We start from the raw sequence: 17718 nt of genomic DNA, 5'->3' as shown, positions 1-17718 counted from the left end.
CCTCTGCATCCCCATCTACAACTAACCTCTACACCTCCTGTCCACAACTCACCTCTGCATCCCCATCTACAACTAGCCTCTACACCTCCTGTCCACAACTCACCTCTGCATCCCCATCTACAACTAACCTCTACACCTCCTGTCCACAACTCACCTCTGCATCCCCATCTACAACTAACCTCTACACCTCCTGTCCACAACTCACATCTGCATCCCCATCTACAACTAACCTCTACACCTCCTGTCCACAACTCACCTCTGCATCCCCATCTACAACTAACCTCTACACCTCCGTCCAAAGCTCACCTCTGCATCCCCATCTACAACTAACCTCTACACCTCCGTCCAAAGCTCACCTCTGCATCCCCATCTACAACTAACCTCTACACCTCCTGTCCACAACTCACCTCTGCATCCCCATCTACAACTAACCTCTACACCTCCGTCCAAAGCTCACCTCTGCATCCCCATCTACAACTAACCTCTACACCTCCGTCCAAAGCTCACCTCTGCATCCCCATCTACAACTAACCTCTACACCTCCTGTCCACAACTCACCTCTGCATCCCCATCTACAACTAACCTCTACACCTCCTGTCCACAACTCACCTCTGCATCCCCATCTACAACTAACCTCTACACCTCCTGTCCACAACTCACATCTGCATCCCTGGTCTGCAGCTCTTTACTGGATTCCCATCCATAGCTGTCCACAGTTCACTTCAGAACCCCCCCCCCTTCGCCCACAACAGTCCACAACTTACTTCTGTGACCCCCTCCACAACTGTCCTCATCTCATCTCTGCACCCACATCCACAACACATTTTTAATCCCCCCCCCCCCATCAGCAACTCGCCTCTGCATTCCCCCCCACCCACAGCTCATTTTTGCCTCTCTGACCCCAGCTCACCTCTGCACCCCTGTCCACAACACATTGACTCACCTCTGCAACTCACTCACCATGTCCCTGTCCGTAGCTCACCTCTGCACCCTTGCCCCATCCATAATCCACCTTTGCAGTCCCTGACTGCAGCTCACCTCTGTACATAGCTAACCCATGTCACCATCTCACCTATGCATGCACCCCCCGTCCACAGCTTATTTCTGTAACCTCTCCAATCCCCACCCTCAACAGCTATGCTTTGCAGCCCTTTTACATGGCCCTGTTTCACTTCTAACCACAGAAGCCGGGCTTTTGTGTTTACAAGCAACAGTGGTGAGAGATGAGTACAGGGCAATTGCCATAAATCGTAGAATGGAGTTCTACCTCATTCCAGAAAAAAAAAAAGCCTTGGTCATTACTGTGCTGCTCACTGTTTTCCATGCTGGAGGATCTGACATGAGAAAGCAAAGCCCTGCCTCTACCAAGAAGGCTGCCTCCAATTGGAGACATTGTGCAGAATAAGCATGGTTAATCAGTAATGGAGGAAAGATAGACCACAGGCAATACTGGTGATGAGTCGTTCGCCCTCTGCCTACCTTTTTTGAGCTCAGTTCCTCTTTTCCTCCAATGCATTTAGCTCAAATGGTAAAACAAATCTCGTTTTTTCCTCATTCTATATAAGAAATGTGTCAAATGATGTGATTGCCCCAGAACATGACCCTTGTGGAACATTGCATTTTGTTGAGTTACTGTAGCACACAGGGGTCACACACAGAGTCATTGAAGGCACAGGAGTACTGAAGGTACTGGAGTGCACAGGGATTACTGAGTCCCTAAGGGCACAGGAGCTCTGGGGGCACCGGGGGGCTCTGCTTAGGCATAGCAACATATTGTGAGAACACTAAGCAACGTGTTACCTAGGGCATTATATGTGCTCCTGCAAATGGTTGTGAGGCCACACATACTGGAAGGGAGACCTAATGCTGGATTCCTGAATAGGCAAATATGACAAGATGGACGTGAACTACTGGTTGATGTCTTTTGTTCTTCTTCCCGGGAACGATCCTTCCCCCAGAATCAGTATAACTATAAGAGAAAAAAAACCTTTTATCCAGGGGCGGACTGACAACTCATGGGGCCCCCGGGCAATAGGGGATCATGGGGCCCCTGTGTCCTTGCCCAAACTCAAAAAAGCCTATAAAAAAGGTACCAGGGGCATCTCATGGGGCCCCTTACTGACCGCGGGCCCTCGGGCAGTGCCCGAGTTTCCAAATGGTCAGTCCGCCCCTGCTTATATCCCAAAAGCAGAAGATAACACATGTATGTAGAGGGAATAAAATCCCTTCTACAAGGAACGCTAATTGTTGTAGAGAGTCTCAGGGTCAAGTGAAATGGAGAGAGGTTAGACATGGTAACACATGAACATTGCCATCAATCAGGACGAGTGACTCTACTGCAGGGGACAGCAACCTTTTCCACATTACGTGTTATTTTCACAACCATTAGACAACCAATGTAACAGGGATCAACTGTACATTGCATTCTTAGTTTGTTTTCAATTTTTGCACTCATAGTTGTATTGCTAATGACAAATGAAACTCAATAATTATTGCGTAATGTTTGCGAAAAAAAAAAACTGCTTAACTACTGCACACACAAAAAATGTTTACCCCGGTTCAAGCACTTCAAACCTCATCTCAGCCCCAATGCTTGCACTTCAGACCTTTAGAACAGCCTCAGTGCATGCACTTCAAGCCTCAGGTCCAGTACATAGAGTTCCGACCTCGAATCAGCCCCAATGCGTGACCCTCAGATCAGCCCCAATGCGTGACCCTCAGATCAGCCCCAATGCGTGACCCTCAGATCAACTCCAATGCATGCATTTTAGCCTCAATGCATAAACTACAAATCTCAGATCAGCCTCAATGCATACACGTCACACCTCAGATCAGCCACGATGCATGCATTTCAGACCTCAGATTGGCCCCAATGCATGTACATCAGACCTGAGATCAGCCCCAATACATGAACTCAAGGCTTTTTTCAGCTGCAACTTGGTGGAACTCATTTCCACCACCTCTGGCTCAGGCCATCTGCTCCCTGCTCATCACTATCACTTGTAAACACAAAAGTCCAGCTTCTGTGTTTACAAGTGATAACTTGCCTCCCAACGTCTCCCACAGATCTGATCTCCTGAGCGGCCCTCACTGAGTGCATGATGGGGACAAGGGAGATGCAGGTGCCTGGGGTGCAGTGCGGGTGACGACACCCCTACTTGATGATCTCCCTACCAGTGAGATAGGCCGAGCTGCCTACAGTGTGCAAGAAGGTACTAGAGCCAACTGGGTGCTTCAGCATAATGCAGCAACAAAAGTAAGATATGTGGAAGATGATGGAACTTTTAAAGAGGGGGAAGAAGATGGAGACAGTGGAGGGGGGGGGGGGGGGGTTTGCATGCAGTGGTGTTTTGAAGTTTTGTGCTGCCCTAGGCAACACAAAAATCGCCCTCCCCCCCCCCCGTGGAGAGAGCCTGGCACCCCCCACCCCCCCACCCGAGAGAGCCTTCCCCTACCACCACCCTCCATACAGTGGCCACCCCCCAACCTCCCCCCAGCAAGAGAGAGAAAGACACTCACCTTCAGAACTCCAGACATCCCCAAGAATGAGAGTCAGGCTCTGCATATACTGTCAAGCAGCCCACAGCCTCTCTTGGATCCCTCCTGGTCCCCATGCTGTGTGTATTCCTTCTTCTGTTCCTTATTCTGGGGAGCGGTGCTGCCTCCCTTAAAATGCTGCCCTAGGCAAATGCCTTGTTTGCCTTGTGGTAAATACACCCCTGGTTGCATGCAGAGGTCAGAGCTAAAAAAGGGTAAAAGTGAGATGTTGATGGGGGATGGAAAGCTGTGGAAGATGGCTGAACTCTGCACTCTGTGTGTGTGTAGCACACCCCTGAACTCTGCACTTTGTATGCAGTACACCACCGAACTCTACACGTAGCGCACCCCTGAACTCTTCACTCTGTGGTAACCCTCTGAACTCTACATATTACGCTCCCGGTATTTAATGCCCCTTTAGGACCCTCCCGCTGTTAGTGAAATTTGACCACACCCACTATTTGATGCCGTTTGAAGGGTGTGTGTGTGTGGGGAAGGGGGCGGAGGGTTTGGGGGTCGTGGTTGAGTTCTTGCTCCTATTTTCTGAGAAAAAAAGACCTGCATAAACTACAGATCTTAGTGTAGCCCCAATGCATACACTACAGACCTCAGACCTGCCACAGTGCATGTACTTCAGACCTCAAATCAGCCCCAGTGTATCAACTACAGATTTCAGATCACTCCCATGTATGCACTTCACACCTCAGATCAGATCCAATGCATAAATTACAGACCTCAGATCAGCACCAATACACACACCTTCAGACCTCAGATCAGCCCCAATGTATAAGCTGCAGACCTCAGATCAGCCCCAATGTATAAGCTACAGACCTCAGATCAGCCCCAATGCATAAGCTACACACCTCAGATCAGCCCCAATGCACGCACCTTCAGACCTCAGATCAGCCTCAATGCACGCACCTTCAGACCTCAGATCAGCCCCAATGCACGCACCTTCAGACCTCAGATCAGCCCCAATGCACGCACCTTCAGACCTCAGATCAGCCTCAATGCACGCACCTTCAGACCTCAGATCAGCCCCAATGCACGCACTTTCAGACCTCAGATCAGCCCCAATGCACGCACCTTCAGACCTCAGATCAGCCCCAATGCACGCACCTTCAGACCTCAGATCAGCCCCAAAGCACGCACCTTCAGACCTCAGATCAGCCCCAATGCACGCACCTTCAGACCTCAGATCAGCCCCAATGCACGTACCTTCAGACCTCAGATCAGCCCCAATGCATGCACTTCATACCTCAGATCAGCCCCAATGCACGCACCTTCAGACCTCAGATCAGCCCCAATGCACGCACCTTCAGACCTCAGATCAGCCCCAATGTATGCACTTCAGACCTCAGTTCAGCCACAATGCATGTATTTGAGACCTGGCTACAATTTGAGGTTGGCTACAATGCATGCAATTTAGAACTCAGATCAGCCCCAATACATTAAATTCATATCTCAGATCATTCTATGCATGTACTTCAGGCCTCAAGCCCCAAACCCTGTACCTTCAGGAACGCAGGGTACTACTGTAGGTGGGGAAGTTGGCTTCCTATGCACAGTGATGCCGGGATGGTGAGTGGACCAACTTAGTTGTCAATTACAGCCTATAGCAGCAGTGAGCACAAATGGCATCGGGTGCTTGTTGTTGCCTGTTCTACTTGTCTCTAATTCTTCCCTATTCAATTACAGGTGGAGCGCCTTGAAACCAAGGTGGTAAACCCAATGAAAATGTACGGTGCTTTGATTAAGGACAAGCGGGTGAGTACAGTTGTAAGGAAATGTAAACCTTGTGGGGGATACTTTGTCTTTTATATGTCCTTTTACCTGTCCTACATTGACTACCACATAAAGATGGACAGGAACACTCCAAACTACCATGTGAACAGGAACAGAACCTGCAACTACTGTATGCCGCAGAAGCTCCAAGGAGGCAGCAGTTGTCACCAGATTCCATCTATAACAGAAAATGTACTCGCTCTATTAGGCTTTTAATCTATTTTATATCAAGGGAAATAAAGCAGCGCTCACTTTGCTGTCACATATTTCTGTGCAGGCTTAGGCCGTTATCATTCCAAATATCTTTCAAGTGTCTCCATCCCCTGCAGGCGGAAATCAAGAAATTCAATACAGTGAGGAACAAGGAAATAAAAGAGTTACAGAAGCTGGAGAAGCTTCGTCATCGATCGCCATCCGACCGCCAGATGATTGTATCCTTTCTAGTTGCTTAAGAGTGTCACATGACCTCCCAACCCAGATTCACACATTGACCAGACATGCAACTCTCTACTACCCCACCAAACAGTGGAAGACAATGGGGGTTATTTACTAAAACTGAAGAGTGCAAAATCTGGTGCAGCTCTGCACAGAAACCAATCGGCTTTCAGGTTTTATTACCAAAGCCTAATTGAACAAGCTAAACTTAGAAGCTGATTGGCTGCCATGCACTGCTGCACCAGATTCTGAGTGTACCAGGTTCAGTAAATCTCCCCCCCAATTCTTAAATTGGTTAATGCAATGACACTTCACTTTGTGTGCTTTGGAGCAAACAGTTAGGGCTTTTTGACATTAGCAGTTGGGAGGCAGTAGAAACAGATGGCTGAGCCACGATTTTACGTTCCTCCAGCCATCCACTTGAATTTTAACCCCTTTTCGACTGCCCGACACATACAATGTGTGCATCGGCAAAACGGTGGGCTGTAATGCTTACCTGCCGCACATGTGTGTCACTGGGCCGCTGTTTATGTGCTGAGAGTGGGCTCACTGCGCACTCCCAGCACAAAAACCAAGCTGTTGCAGCCAGCTCTCGGTCCAGACTACTGATAAGTAGCTGGCGGGACTGGCTTCCAATCAAGGGACCACTGTGACAGTGACAACATGATCGCTGACCTTCCCGACCTCCAGACATTCTGAACTGTTTAAAGGGACAAGTGGACGGGAAGGTGTTAACATTACAGCGTTAGTAGGCTGTGCATATGCCGGCCACCTTGCTTTGCTTCACAGCCATGGCAGTTTTAATTCCGGCTGTCATTCGGGCAACACCTGTCAGACACTCATATTGAGATCAGTGGGGCTGTACCCTGTCAGACACTCATATTGAGATCAGTGGGGCTGTACCACAACCGCAAGCCAAATGCTTAGCTCGCAGATGCAGCGCAACCCTGCAATGTAAAATTGCTATTCAGCGATTAAAAAAAAGAACGGCTGTGGGAGGCAACAGTAGCTTCTCCTGAACTCCTGCCAGCCATTGCTATGCTGTCTGCTGAAAAGCAGTCTTCCACAGATCGCTATTCAGAGTGCAGTAAGCATTACTGCCAGTGCGAAGGAGCCCTTACATAGTCCAGAAGGATTAGAGCTCACTCCCTCTCGGCATTGCATTGCTGTGCCTGGTGAGTGGGGGACACAGGAAGTAAATATTTCGGTTGTTTAGTTGCTGAGAAGATGGAAATCTATAGAGAGAACAAGATTAACACACCAAAAGTTTAGGAGACCAAGAGTATTTATTTCTTATTGCTATTTCAATGTAAAAGTCCAAAGACAGCAAGCCAACGCGTTTCGGAGGCTCTGAGGTTCCTTTGTCAGTAGTGTACATTGCACCAAAATTAATATTCCCTATATGCGCTTGTTTTTTTCATATTGGACTTTATCCAATATGCTTCTTAGAACAAAGTCCACGTTTTCAAGGATGCAATTCAGATAATATAGGTCAACCTACTACATATATGTGCTTTAACTGTGGCGCTTAACATCCCCAGGGGGGCACACAGGATATTCAGTATGTGGAATGCAAATACAAATATTCGCAGACTGAAAAAAAAATCAGTTTTATACATTAAAGAATATGTCCGCCTTTGTAAACAAATAATAAATGTTCATCTTTTTGCAGGTAAAAAAAAGTGAATGCATTTTTTTTCTTTTTTGCTAGGAGCCTGCAAAGCATTGCACCCACAGTCAGCAGATCATGGGGGCAATGCAGGATGCCTCCAGACTGTCAGTGTAAGCTCTCTGCTCGTACCTCATACAGGTAGGCAGTTACACAATGCCAGGAAGAAACAATGAACTACCTAGAGCGCTCAATAGTGCCCTGGTAGTTAACTGAGAACTACAAGCCTAAAACCATAGTTCTCCCATTCACAGAACTTTTTTTTTTTCCATTTTCAAATTTTGACAGCAAGATTATGGAGAAGATCCTCAGCTGGTTGTCACTAGAGGTGGCGGGTCAGGGAGAGGCTGCAGGAGTGGGAACATGTTTCACCCTAAAAATTAGTGGAACATGGAATATGTTCCCAAAGGTGAACTTATTAATTAATAAAACTCAAATGAATGAATGAGTTTTACTTGCAAAGAAACTCCAAATAAACTTGAGTTCATCATAGTTCCCCCTCACATCAGGGTCCCTATCAGAGTCCCCTTACACCAGAGTCTCCCCTCACTTCAGGGTCCCCATCAGAGCCCCCTTACATCAGAATCGCCATGAAAGCCCCCTTGCATCAAGAGCCCAGATAAAATCTTTCAATGGGCCTGATTTGGCCTGCAGGCCATAGTTTGGGGACCCCTGCTATAGAAGATTGTCAGAGACTGCTAACACACTGCTGGTGTGCAAAGTACCATTTAATTAATGGCTGGAGATATGCTGCAGGAGACTGTTAAAGTGGAGCTCCACCTAAAAGGGGAAGTTCCGCTTTAAGGACTGCTCCCCTGCTCCCCATTAAGGATTGGTACCTTTGGAGGATGGGGGGGAGCGGGGTACCCAAATTTGACAGGTACCCACTCCCACTTCTGGTCCGATCACCTAGGCGATCGGAAGTGGAAGGTGTCCTCCCTCCCTCCCTGTAGTTTTTTGGGACACATGACAGGTCCCAGAAGACTACAGGACCATTCATGAAGCGCAGCACTACTCACACATGCGCAGTAGGTACCTGGCTGTGAAGCCGCAAGCTATCACAGCTGGGTGCCCACACTGAAGATGCTGGCCTGGAATACAGGACGGCCGGTGAAACGGGCTGCAGGGGACACACCGCGGGACCGAGGGACAACGAGTGGCTGTTTTTAAAAAGTAAGCAGCTACAGTTTTTTAGCTGCTGACTTTTATTTTTTGACAGCGTGAATGGAACTCCACTTTAAGCTGACCATACATGAGGATTCACCCATCCACACATTTGTGGTGAATGGGGGAATCCTCCCTTCTGCATTATTGTATTCTGACAATGGGGAGACTCCATTACTGTCAAATGCACAGATTAGCGCTGTAGTCTATCGCTTGATCAAGCATCTTTTATCCAACAGGGTGGTTGAACAGAAGTTGATCAGTAGATCATTTCTGGTCATTCACAGTGGGCACCCGTGGATCAAAATCCCTGCTGAACCAGACGAATTTGAATCCATGTATGACCACCTTTAGAGACTGTGGATATATCACTGCCATTATAGAATGTTTACAAATCAAAGCTTCCATTAGTAGCGGTTGCCTCTGGTATAAGCTCCTAAGGGCCACAGGTTGGGCACTAAGGACTTAGGTACGGTAATCTTGCAAAGAAACAGATATATCAAACAAATTTCTATCCACTTCTTTACCAGCGTACCCATATCATCTGCATTGTATTTACTGTACATCCCTGAAAAAGTGGACTTTGTGTCAGGAAACGCACTGGATGAAAACTATCATGTGCAAGAGAATGTACAATGGATGGTGTGTAATGATGATAGTGCAAGATTGCACCTGGGAGAACATATATATGTTCAAAAAAATTATTTATATGCAAAAAAAAAGCGAAGATATTTTTTATCTTTGATGACCATTGTAAGCATATCGTACATTTCTTCCATTGCTCTTATTTATAATGTACTCTAGAATTCTTTATAGAGGGGATATACTGTATATATACTTGGAGTAAATGGCTTCCCCTGAATGCCCAGCCATCTTACTCTGATATTTTGTATCAGGAACGTCTTCTTCACAGAGAATCAGCTGATATTTCATGCTGAGCTCCTCTGTTTTGGTATAACAGTTTCCTGGAAACCTGAACACAGCGGTGCCCCAGGGAACAAATCTTGTGTAATCAGCAGAGTGCTCAGAGATCTTTCCTTGACTCGTCTCCCGCAGTCTCAGGTGAGTGTCCTGCGTGCGTCATTCTGTGTCTGTGGAGGAGCAGGTAAGTGATTGCATTTCCGCAGAACTCCACACAGCCATCAGCAACAGATATACCAAGATAATTGTGATGTTTGGTCTGCATTAAGGCGGATCTCCAACCTTCCCTTCAGGCTTGCACAGTTGTACCGGATCCTCTCCTGGTCCGAAATTACTTATTGTGATTTCACTGCACACTGTGAGCTTCTCACAATGTGCATTAGAAGCTGCAGCAAGTCAGATATTATTATTATTATTATACAGTATTTATAAAGCGCCAATAGTTCGCTCAGCGCTGTACATTACAAAGGGGGACAGAACATGTGACAGAACAATACCAATACAATGCAAAACATGAGGGGATTGAGGGCCCTGCTCTTTCGAGCTTACAATCTAGGAAGAGTCAACCTCATTTCCTGACTGGAGGACGTCCAGCATCATCAAGACTTTCCTCCACAGTCAGACTGTCCCTTTTCCTATTTTCATTCATTGAATTTATTTCAGTCATAGAGGCTCAGCAGTATACAGTAGGTGGGTGTTTCACATCTAAATGCCTAGGAACACTTACTGCTCCAGACTGACACCCACCAAACAAGGCATTTTAAAATGTGCATAACCCCTCCTAAGAGCCAGCCCACTGTTTGCATCAGGGCCAAGGTCTCTTAAGAGAGGTGCTGAGGCGGTAAGCTATGGACAGTACCCTGCTAGACATAATCTGCCACTATAGCATAAAGAAGCACAAAGACCCGCATATAGAAGTACAGAGGCCCAGTGATTACATCAGTGTGTCTAAAATAAGGTATGAAAAGGGAAAGGTTTTATTGAAAAATTGCATTTGCAGTTTAATAAGAGAGGAGAGGAGGAACTGAGGGAACTAAAATATAGGCAAATTAACTGCAGCTGTAACCTTTTCATGAGACAAGGCTGTCATGGACCCCCCCCCCCCCCCCAGGGGTGTGTCATCTCCCATCCTGGGTTTAGAATATTACTGCACTGAATGACGCTCAGATTTCATTACATGTGCGTTGTTCGGTCCAGTAGTAAGAATCGCCTTCTGCCGGGGAGAGGAGGGCGGGGAGGCAGCACTTGGAGTCACTAGATGACACAGAGCACACTGGGAGACGTACGGCGCTCTTGACACACTTAGAGTCTTTAGATGACACAGAGTGCACTTAGACTCGCAGAGTACACTGGGAGTAATGGAGTCACTAGATGACAGGGGGGGGGGGGGGTGTTGGGAGATGTATTTAAAAACACTTGCTGAGCTATTCATCCTGCGAATCTGCATGTACATTTGTTCATTGCAACTGGGGGCAAAAACAATGTTATTAGGCAATTTTTTTCTCCAGGATGAATCTTTTTCATTCATACAGAATAATGTGAGTTAGGAAAATAGCCTGTTATACCCACTAAGACTAGACTCTCATTGTTCCACTTTCACCATGACCTTGTTTGTGCAGGCACAGCAGCCTATTCATTTTAATTGGACTGCTTTACCTGTATGAAAAGGTCTCTGTACCTTTTCTAAAATGGCAGTCACAAGGAAATTGCATAGTGTTATACATTTCCCAGCACGGGAATACGTGTGCATAGGGGTGCCATTAAATAATAGCAGCATGTTTCTGCTCTGGGTGCTGGAAAGTGTGCAGTTTGCTCACAGTCCTGCACTTGCATACATGTGAACCTAACCTAAATACAGCTGTTGATCATTGGAAGTAAATGATTATTATGTTTGTCAGCTTCATCTAGTAGCCATAATGTGGTATTTTGCTCAACCACTCTTTTTTATGAATGAGTAACATTCCACCTGGAGAAAAGGGAGTCCAATATGATATCATTTTGTACCCATTTGTATAGAACAAAATGTATGTGCAGTTTCAGAGGATGAATAGCTCTGCAATATTATTTCTAAATACACACCTTGGAGTAACTGTGCCACTAGATGACACGCGAACTGGGAGTGCATATGAAATTACTGGGTGCACCAGGTCACTAGATAACATGGGAACCTGGAATGCACTTGAAGTTACTGGGCGCTCTTGGAGTCACTACATGATGACAGTGGGACTGGGTGTGCACTTGGAGTAACTGGGCACACTGGGTGCAACTGAGCCACTAGATGACACAAGCACTATAAGTACACTTGGAATCCCAGAGTACAATCGGCGCACTAGAGTTATTAGATGATACAGGGACTGGGAGTGCACTTGAAGTCACTAGGCACACTGGGTGCACCGGACTTACCAAATGACACAAGGACTATTTAGCAGCCTTGAAATCCTGGAGTACAATAGGCGAACAGGAGTCACTAGATGATACAGGGATTGGGAGAACACTTGGAGTCAAAGAGTATACTGGGTGCACCGGAGTCATTAGATGGCACAGGAACTGGGAGTGAACTTGGAGTCACAGAGTATATTGGATGCACCGGAGTCATTAGATGGCACAGAAACTGGGAGTGAACTTGGAGTCACAGAGTATATTGGATGCACCGGAGTCATTAGATGGCACAGGAACTGGGAGTGAACTTGGAGTCCTGAGGCACACTAAGTGCACTGGAGTTGCTGGCTGACATGAGGGCTATTAGTGCCCTTGGAATCCTGGATTACACTAGGTGCACTGGAGTCACTAGATTAAACAGGGACTGGGAACACACTTGGACTCACAGGGCACAATGGATGTACTGGAGTTTCTGGCTGACATGAGGACTATTAGTGCCCTTGGAATCCTGGAATAATCTGAGTGCACTGGAGTCACTAGATGACACAGTGACTGGGAGTACTCTTGGAATCACAAAGTACCTACAGTACAGGCTGGAGGCCAGGCAGGCAGGGTTGACACAGGAGACAATGTAAATACTGCAGCTTAGATACCCATTGCTTGAACACCAGTCTACCAATTTCTTCACAATTTAAAGGAGACGCCAATCAGGAGAGACATGTTGGTTGCGGCACCAGCACTCCAGGTGAAACCCAGAAGTGTTGGCAGTCTGGCGCTAGGGAGGATACCCAGCACTAATCTCAGGAGAGATGAGTGTAATAACTGACAGATGAAATGATATACATAGGTAATATAGGTTTATTTACTAAGAAACAAAATATGGTCACCAGTTCATAGTTGGCATGACATGTTGTGGCCATGCTGTGTGTGATGAGGGGTATTACCCTTTATTTCCTGTCCTGAGTACACAACTGGAAGTGGGAGGAAATGTCTTCAGATGGACAGAGCGCAGGTTCTCTTTAAAGCTCGATGCCTCTTCTACTGTGGGCATGAGCACTGCTCTGTACGGGATTATTGTGAGCTGGGGCCAGCATGATGACGCACCTCCTGGGGGGTGTTTCCATGACAACCTGGGTTCACAGGATGTGGATTGAATAGTGACACTGGGGGTCATTTAACCCAGAGGAGGAGCAGTGCTGAGTTGCAGAGTGATGAGACTGGGGGTGACAGCTTTGGAGAGGAGGTGAATATCGCAGCAAGAGAATTTCTTACTGTTAGAAATCGGGTTATTATCTAAAAAACGTAGCTCAAAGGTAAAGTTGGGCTTTAATTGAAAAATAAAGTTTGCCTGGAGCTGAAAACTTATCTTTTTATTTATTGTGATTTTATTAATAAAGACATACGTGTCCTCACTGTGCCTGCAACACCAGGCTGATGGGGGTGAGAATTAACAAATAATAACAATAAATGGTGCGCAATTCTCATCTGCCACCTGTTATATTTTCATTATCACCCAATATAATGACCCGTCCCTCACCATAAAACTTGCTTGTCTTGATGGGTCTAATTTAATTTCCAAAATTATTATTCTTTTTGGAACTGAATAAACTTAAAGCTGATCTCCAGATGGAAATATTAAAACACTTTTGTTGCAATCTTCTTGTGCTGTTCATCAATATTAATGTTATCATTAAGTAATTCATCTGTTAAGGTCCCATTGCTGGGTTCACTGTCCTCATATTTTTTATGTAAGACAGGGGCCATTCTGCTTGTTACTTTAGCGGGGCCATCGGTATAATATGTTCCTATTTGAAGCAATGCAATTGCCTAACCGCAGTCTGCAGTGGGCACACCTAAATCACTCCCACTTTATTGGGTTAGCTTTGCCCAAACCCTGCCTCTAAACATACATGGACCACCCTTCACTCACATTTTCCAGGTTAGTCCTAAAAATGTTGGGACCGCTTGCTCATGGTCCTGATCATTGTAATGAATGCCTTTTTGAGTTGCTGCGCATGTGTAGTAATTCAGATAGGATTAATGCTGTGTGACCCCAGAACCTGGCCCGTGACATAGCATTGATGGGACAGAGCGCCCCAGACCACCCTTAACTCACATTTTCCAGGTTGGTCCAACCCAGACCCAACATCTATACATGCATGGACCTTTCTTCACTCACACTTTCCAGTTTGGTCCTATTCAAACCCAACCTCTAAATATGCATGAACCATCCTTCACTCACACTTTCCAGGTTGGTCCTACCCAGGCTCTTCCTCTAAATATGCATGGACCACCCCTCACTCACATTTTCCAGGGTGATCCTACCCAGACCCAACCTCTAAATATGCATGGACTATCCTTCACTCACACTTTCCAGGATGGTTCTACCCAGGCCCTGCCTCTAAATATGCATGGATCACCCTTCACTCACACTTTCCAGGATGGTCCTACCCAGGCCCTGCCTCTAAATATGCATGGATCACCCTTCACTCACACTTTCCAGGATGGTCCTACCCAGGCCCTGCCTCTAAATATGCATGGATCACCCTTTACTCACACTTTCCAGGATGGTCCTACCCAGGCCCTGCCTCTAAATATGCATGGATCACCCTTCACTCACACTTTCCAGGATGGTCCTACCCAGGCCCTGCCTCTAAATATGCATGGATCACCGTTCACTCACACTTTCCAGGATGGTCCTACCCAGGCCCTGCCTCTAAATATGCATGGATCACCCTTCACTCACACTTTCCAGGATGGTCCTACCCAGGCCCTGCCTCTAAATATGCATGGACCATCCTTCACTCACACTTTCCAGGATGGTCCTACCCAGGCCCCGCTTCTAAATATGCATGGACCATCCTTTATTCACACTTTCCAGGTTTGGTCCTACCCAGACCCAACCTCCTTCTTTTTTTTTTTTTTTGGAACTGAATAAACTTAAAGCTAATCTCCGGACAGAATTATTAAAACACCTTTGTTACAATCTTCTTGTGCTGTTCATCAATATTAATGTTGTCAATAAGCAATTCATCTGTAAAGGTCCCATTTCTGGGCTCATTGCCCTCATACCTTTTATGTAAGACAGGGGCCATTCTGCTTTCTACTTGAGCAGGGCCATCAGTCCTGTAATTTGCTCCTGTTTGAAGCAATGCAATTACCTAACCGCAATCTGCAGTGGGCACCGCTAAATCACTCACGGTTTATTGGGTTCGTTTTGCCCAGACCCTGCCTCTAAATATGCATGGACCACCCTTCACTAACACTTTCCAGGTTAATTCTACCCTCACCCAACCTCTAAATATGCATGGAGCACCCCTCGCTCACACTTTCCAGGATGGTTCTACCCAGACCAAACCTGTAAATATGCATGGAGCACCCCTCGCTCACACTTTCCAGGATGGTTCTACCCAGGCCAAACCTGTAAATATGCTTGGAGCACCCCTCGCTCACTCTTTCCAGGATGGTCCTAAGCAGACCCAACTTCTAAATATGCATGGATCACCCTTGACTCACACTTTCCAGCTTGGTCCTACCCAGATCCAACCTCTAAATATGCATGGAGCACCCCTACTGCGCTTGTGCAATAATTCAAATATGGTTGATGCTGTATGATACCAGGACTTGGCCTGAGACACAGCATTATTGGGACAGAGGGCCAGCAGGATGCAATGCTGTTAAAACCCAACAAAGGTTCTAAAACAAATGTTTTGGTTGGAGTGTAAAACAAGGGCAGTTTCTGAAAACCATAATAAAGTACATCTGCTCAACATAAGGGCAAATTTATATGAAATTTGTTATGTAATTGTTTAGTTGTGTAAAAGATCTCTTTTTCTTGTTTTCTTGTTGTGATTGCTTTTAGTCCTCTGGTGAAGCTCAAAACAAGGTAATGCACTGCACAGTCCATCCGCTCTAGAGCACCATCTGTTATCTGTGCAAAACCGTGTCCCCAACTGGTAGCTTGTGAGCCACAGGCAGACATGAGAAGCAGGGGCACGCACATGGGGTGAGAGAACCAATACTAAGAGTAGAAATTCTGTTTTTGTGGATGCAAACAGACCAAATTGCCCTAGGGGTAGCTTCAGTCTTTGGCAATGCATTGATGAGATTAGTATATTAGATGTCACAGCTTTGCCCTCTTGGCCAGTGAAGGGCACCTTCCCCACTCTTTCCAAAATAAACATTTTTGTAGGTTTTAGTATATAAGGCTTTTACACAAGGTGGTTGCTTCGGATAATAGAAGGCATCCCGAGCAATCTAAGGTGGATATAAGAGTTGCATGTGACCCACAAGCCACAGGTTGGAGACCATTAGTGTAGAATTAATTTCCTGTGTTGCTTCTGTCTGTAGATTTTAGAACAGAAGATTATGTATAATTCATTCATGTACAAATCTGTCTGCAAGAATTAAAGGAAAACGCCACGCAACACTAAAACCAGGAAACAGATTATTTCCATCTGAAATTTTCAAAATACTAAAATATTAAAATTCAAATAATTCTAAATTTTAATTAATTTAAAAAATGTTAAATGAATGGTTATAATAATTTAAATTAATAAATAATGTTATTTATTATAATAATAAATTAATACATAATATAATAAATCATTACAATGAATTGAATTCACATTAATATTAAAATACTAAAATTCAGATTTTTTTTTTTTTTATATATATTTTGGATGGAGTGGGGAAGAGTAAACATTTTAGTTGGGTTTTCAATTATTTGGAAAAGTAGATAGGTAGTGCTGGAATCCTGGGCTGTGCTTTTGGTATTGTCCTATTGATATCTAATAGCATTAAAGTGGACTACAAGGGTTCCCACATTTTTCTTGATTTGTAGTGAAAATAAAAGAATCTGAGATTAAAACACTGCAATCCATAGTCCAGATATAATTTTATTCCAATGTAAGGTTAAGTAGTAAAACAAATAAGGAAGCCAACGTGTTTTGGGTCCAAACTTGCCCCCTTCATCAGGGCTCAAATATAGAAACAATGTATGTGGACTGATCTGAGGATACAATGTTAATGGTATTTTTTCCAGTATGGTAAAAAAAACACAGGGTTCGTCAGCAGTTAATTTAGCAGCCAAACCAGCTGTTGGTGAGTTTTGCACTTCTTACTATACTGGTCAAAATACCATTACCATTGTATCCTCAAATGAGTCCATGTGCATTGTTTCCTTTCCTTAAAGCTGAACTCTAAGCAAGACAAAATGTAATAGAAATATGTTCCTCAACAGCCACAAAGGATATGAATCCACTTTGTGTGCATCAAATACCTTTGGAAACCCAAATATTACCCTGTAAATGTAGCAGTGACATCATCACTGTGCTGTACATGGCCTCCTGTGCTGAGAGCAGGGCTGTAGGAGGGGCCCAGTAGGCCCCACCCACTGCAGACTGCTTGTAAACAACTATGGGAGGGGCGGAGACAAGACTAATCACCTTGCTCAGGGAGCAGAGTAGCAGTGAGCGGTCTTTATTACAGGAAGTTTCACACTGGATTACAGCAAAGATCTGGAAGAAATACACAAAGCACACCAAGATACAAGTAGAATACCCATTATGAATGTATTTAAACAATTTATATAGATTCCGGAGTTCAGCTTTAAGCTCTGATGAAGAGTCGAGTTTGGGCCCTTAAAATTTTTCATTTTTATCTATGACCTCACTAGGAAGATTTTCCCTCACTTCCTGTCCTCGTGACACCTGTACAGTAAATGGTGGGTGCAGATGTCACCAAGACAGGGAGGAGAGTCAGCAATAAAACCATTGTCAGAAATCCTATACCCTTTTCAAACTACTGTTATTGTGCTTTGTATGTGT

The 17718-nt window shown here is 45.4% G+C and overlaps 1 protein-coding gene across 1 annotated transcript in view; it reads left to right on the top strand.

Moving 5' to 3' along the window:
- CIBAR2 (CBY1 interacting BAR domain containing 2) overlaps positions 1-17718 on the top strand; it is a 47274-nt gene that overhangs the window by 13647 nt on the left and 15909 nt on the right. The window contains exons 3-6 of the mRNA XM_089693985.1: positions 5236-5304; positions 5652-5753; positions 9647-9652; positions 15753-15776. Coding sequence (XP_089550111.1) covers positions 5236-5304; positions 5652-5753; positions 9647-9652; positions 15753-15776 — 201 coding nt within the window. The remainder of the gene's footprint in view (positions 1-5235; positions 5305-5651; positions 5754-9646; positions 9653-15752; positions 15777-17718) is intronic.

This window comes from Staurois parvus, unplaced genomic scaffold (assembly GCF_062004578.1).
Source record: "Staurois parvus isolate SC_StPar_1 unplaced genomic scaffold, SC_StPar_1.0 ptg000646l, whole genome shotgun sequence".
NCBI classification, from domain to species: Eukaryota; Metazoa; Chordata; class Amphibia; order Anura; family Ranidae; genus Staurois; species Staurois parvus.
The sequence above is the reverse complement of the archived record's forward strand: the minus strand, read 5'-3'. Positions and strand labels throughout refer to the sequence as shown.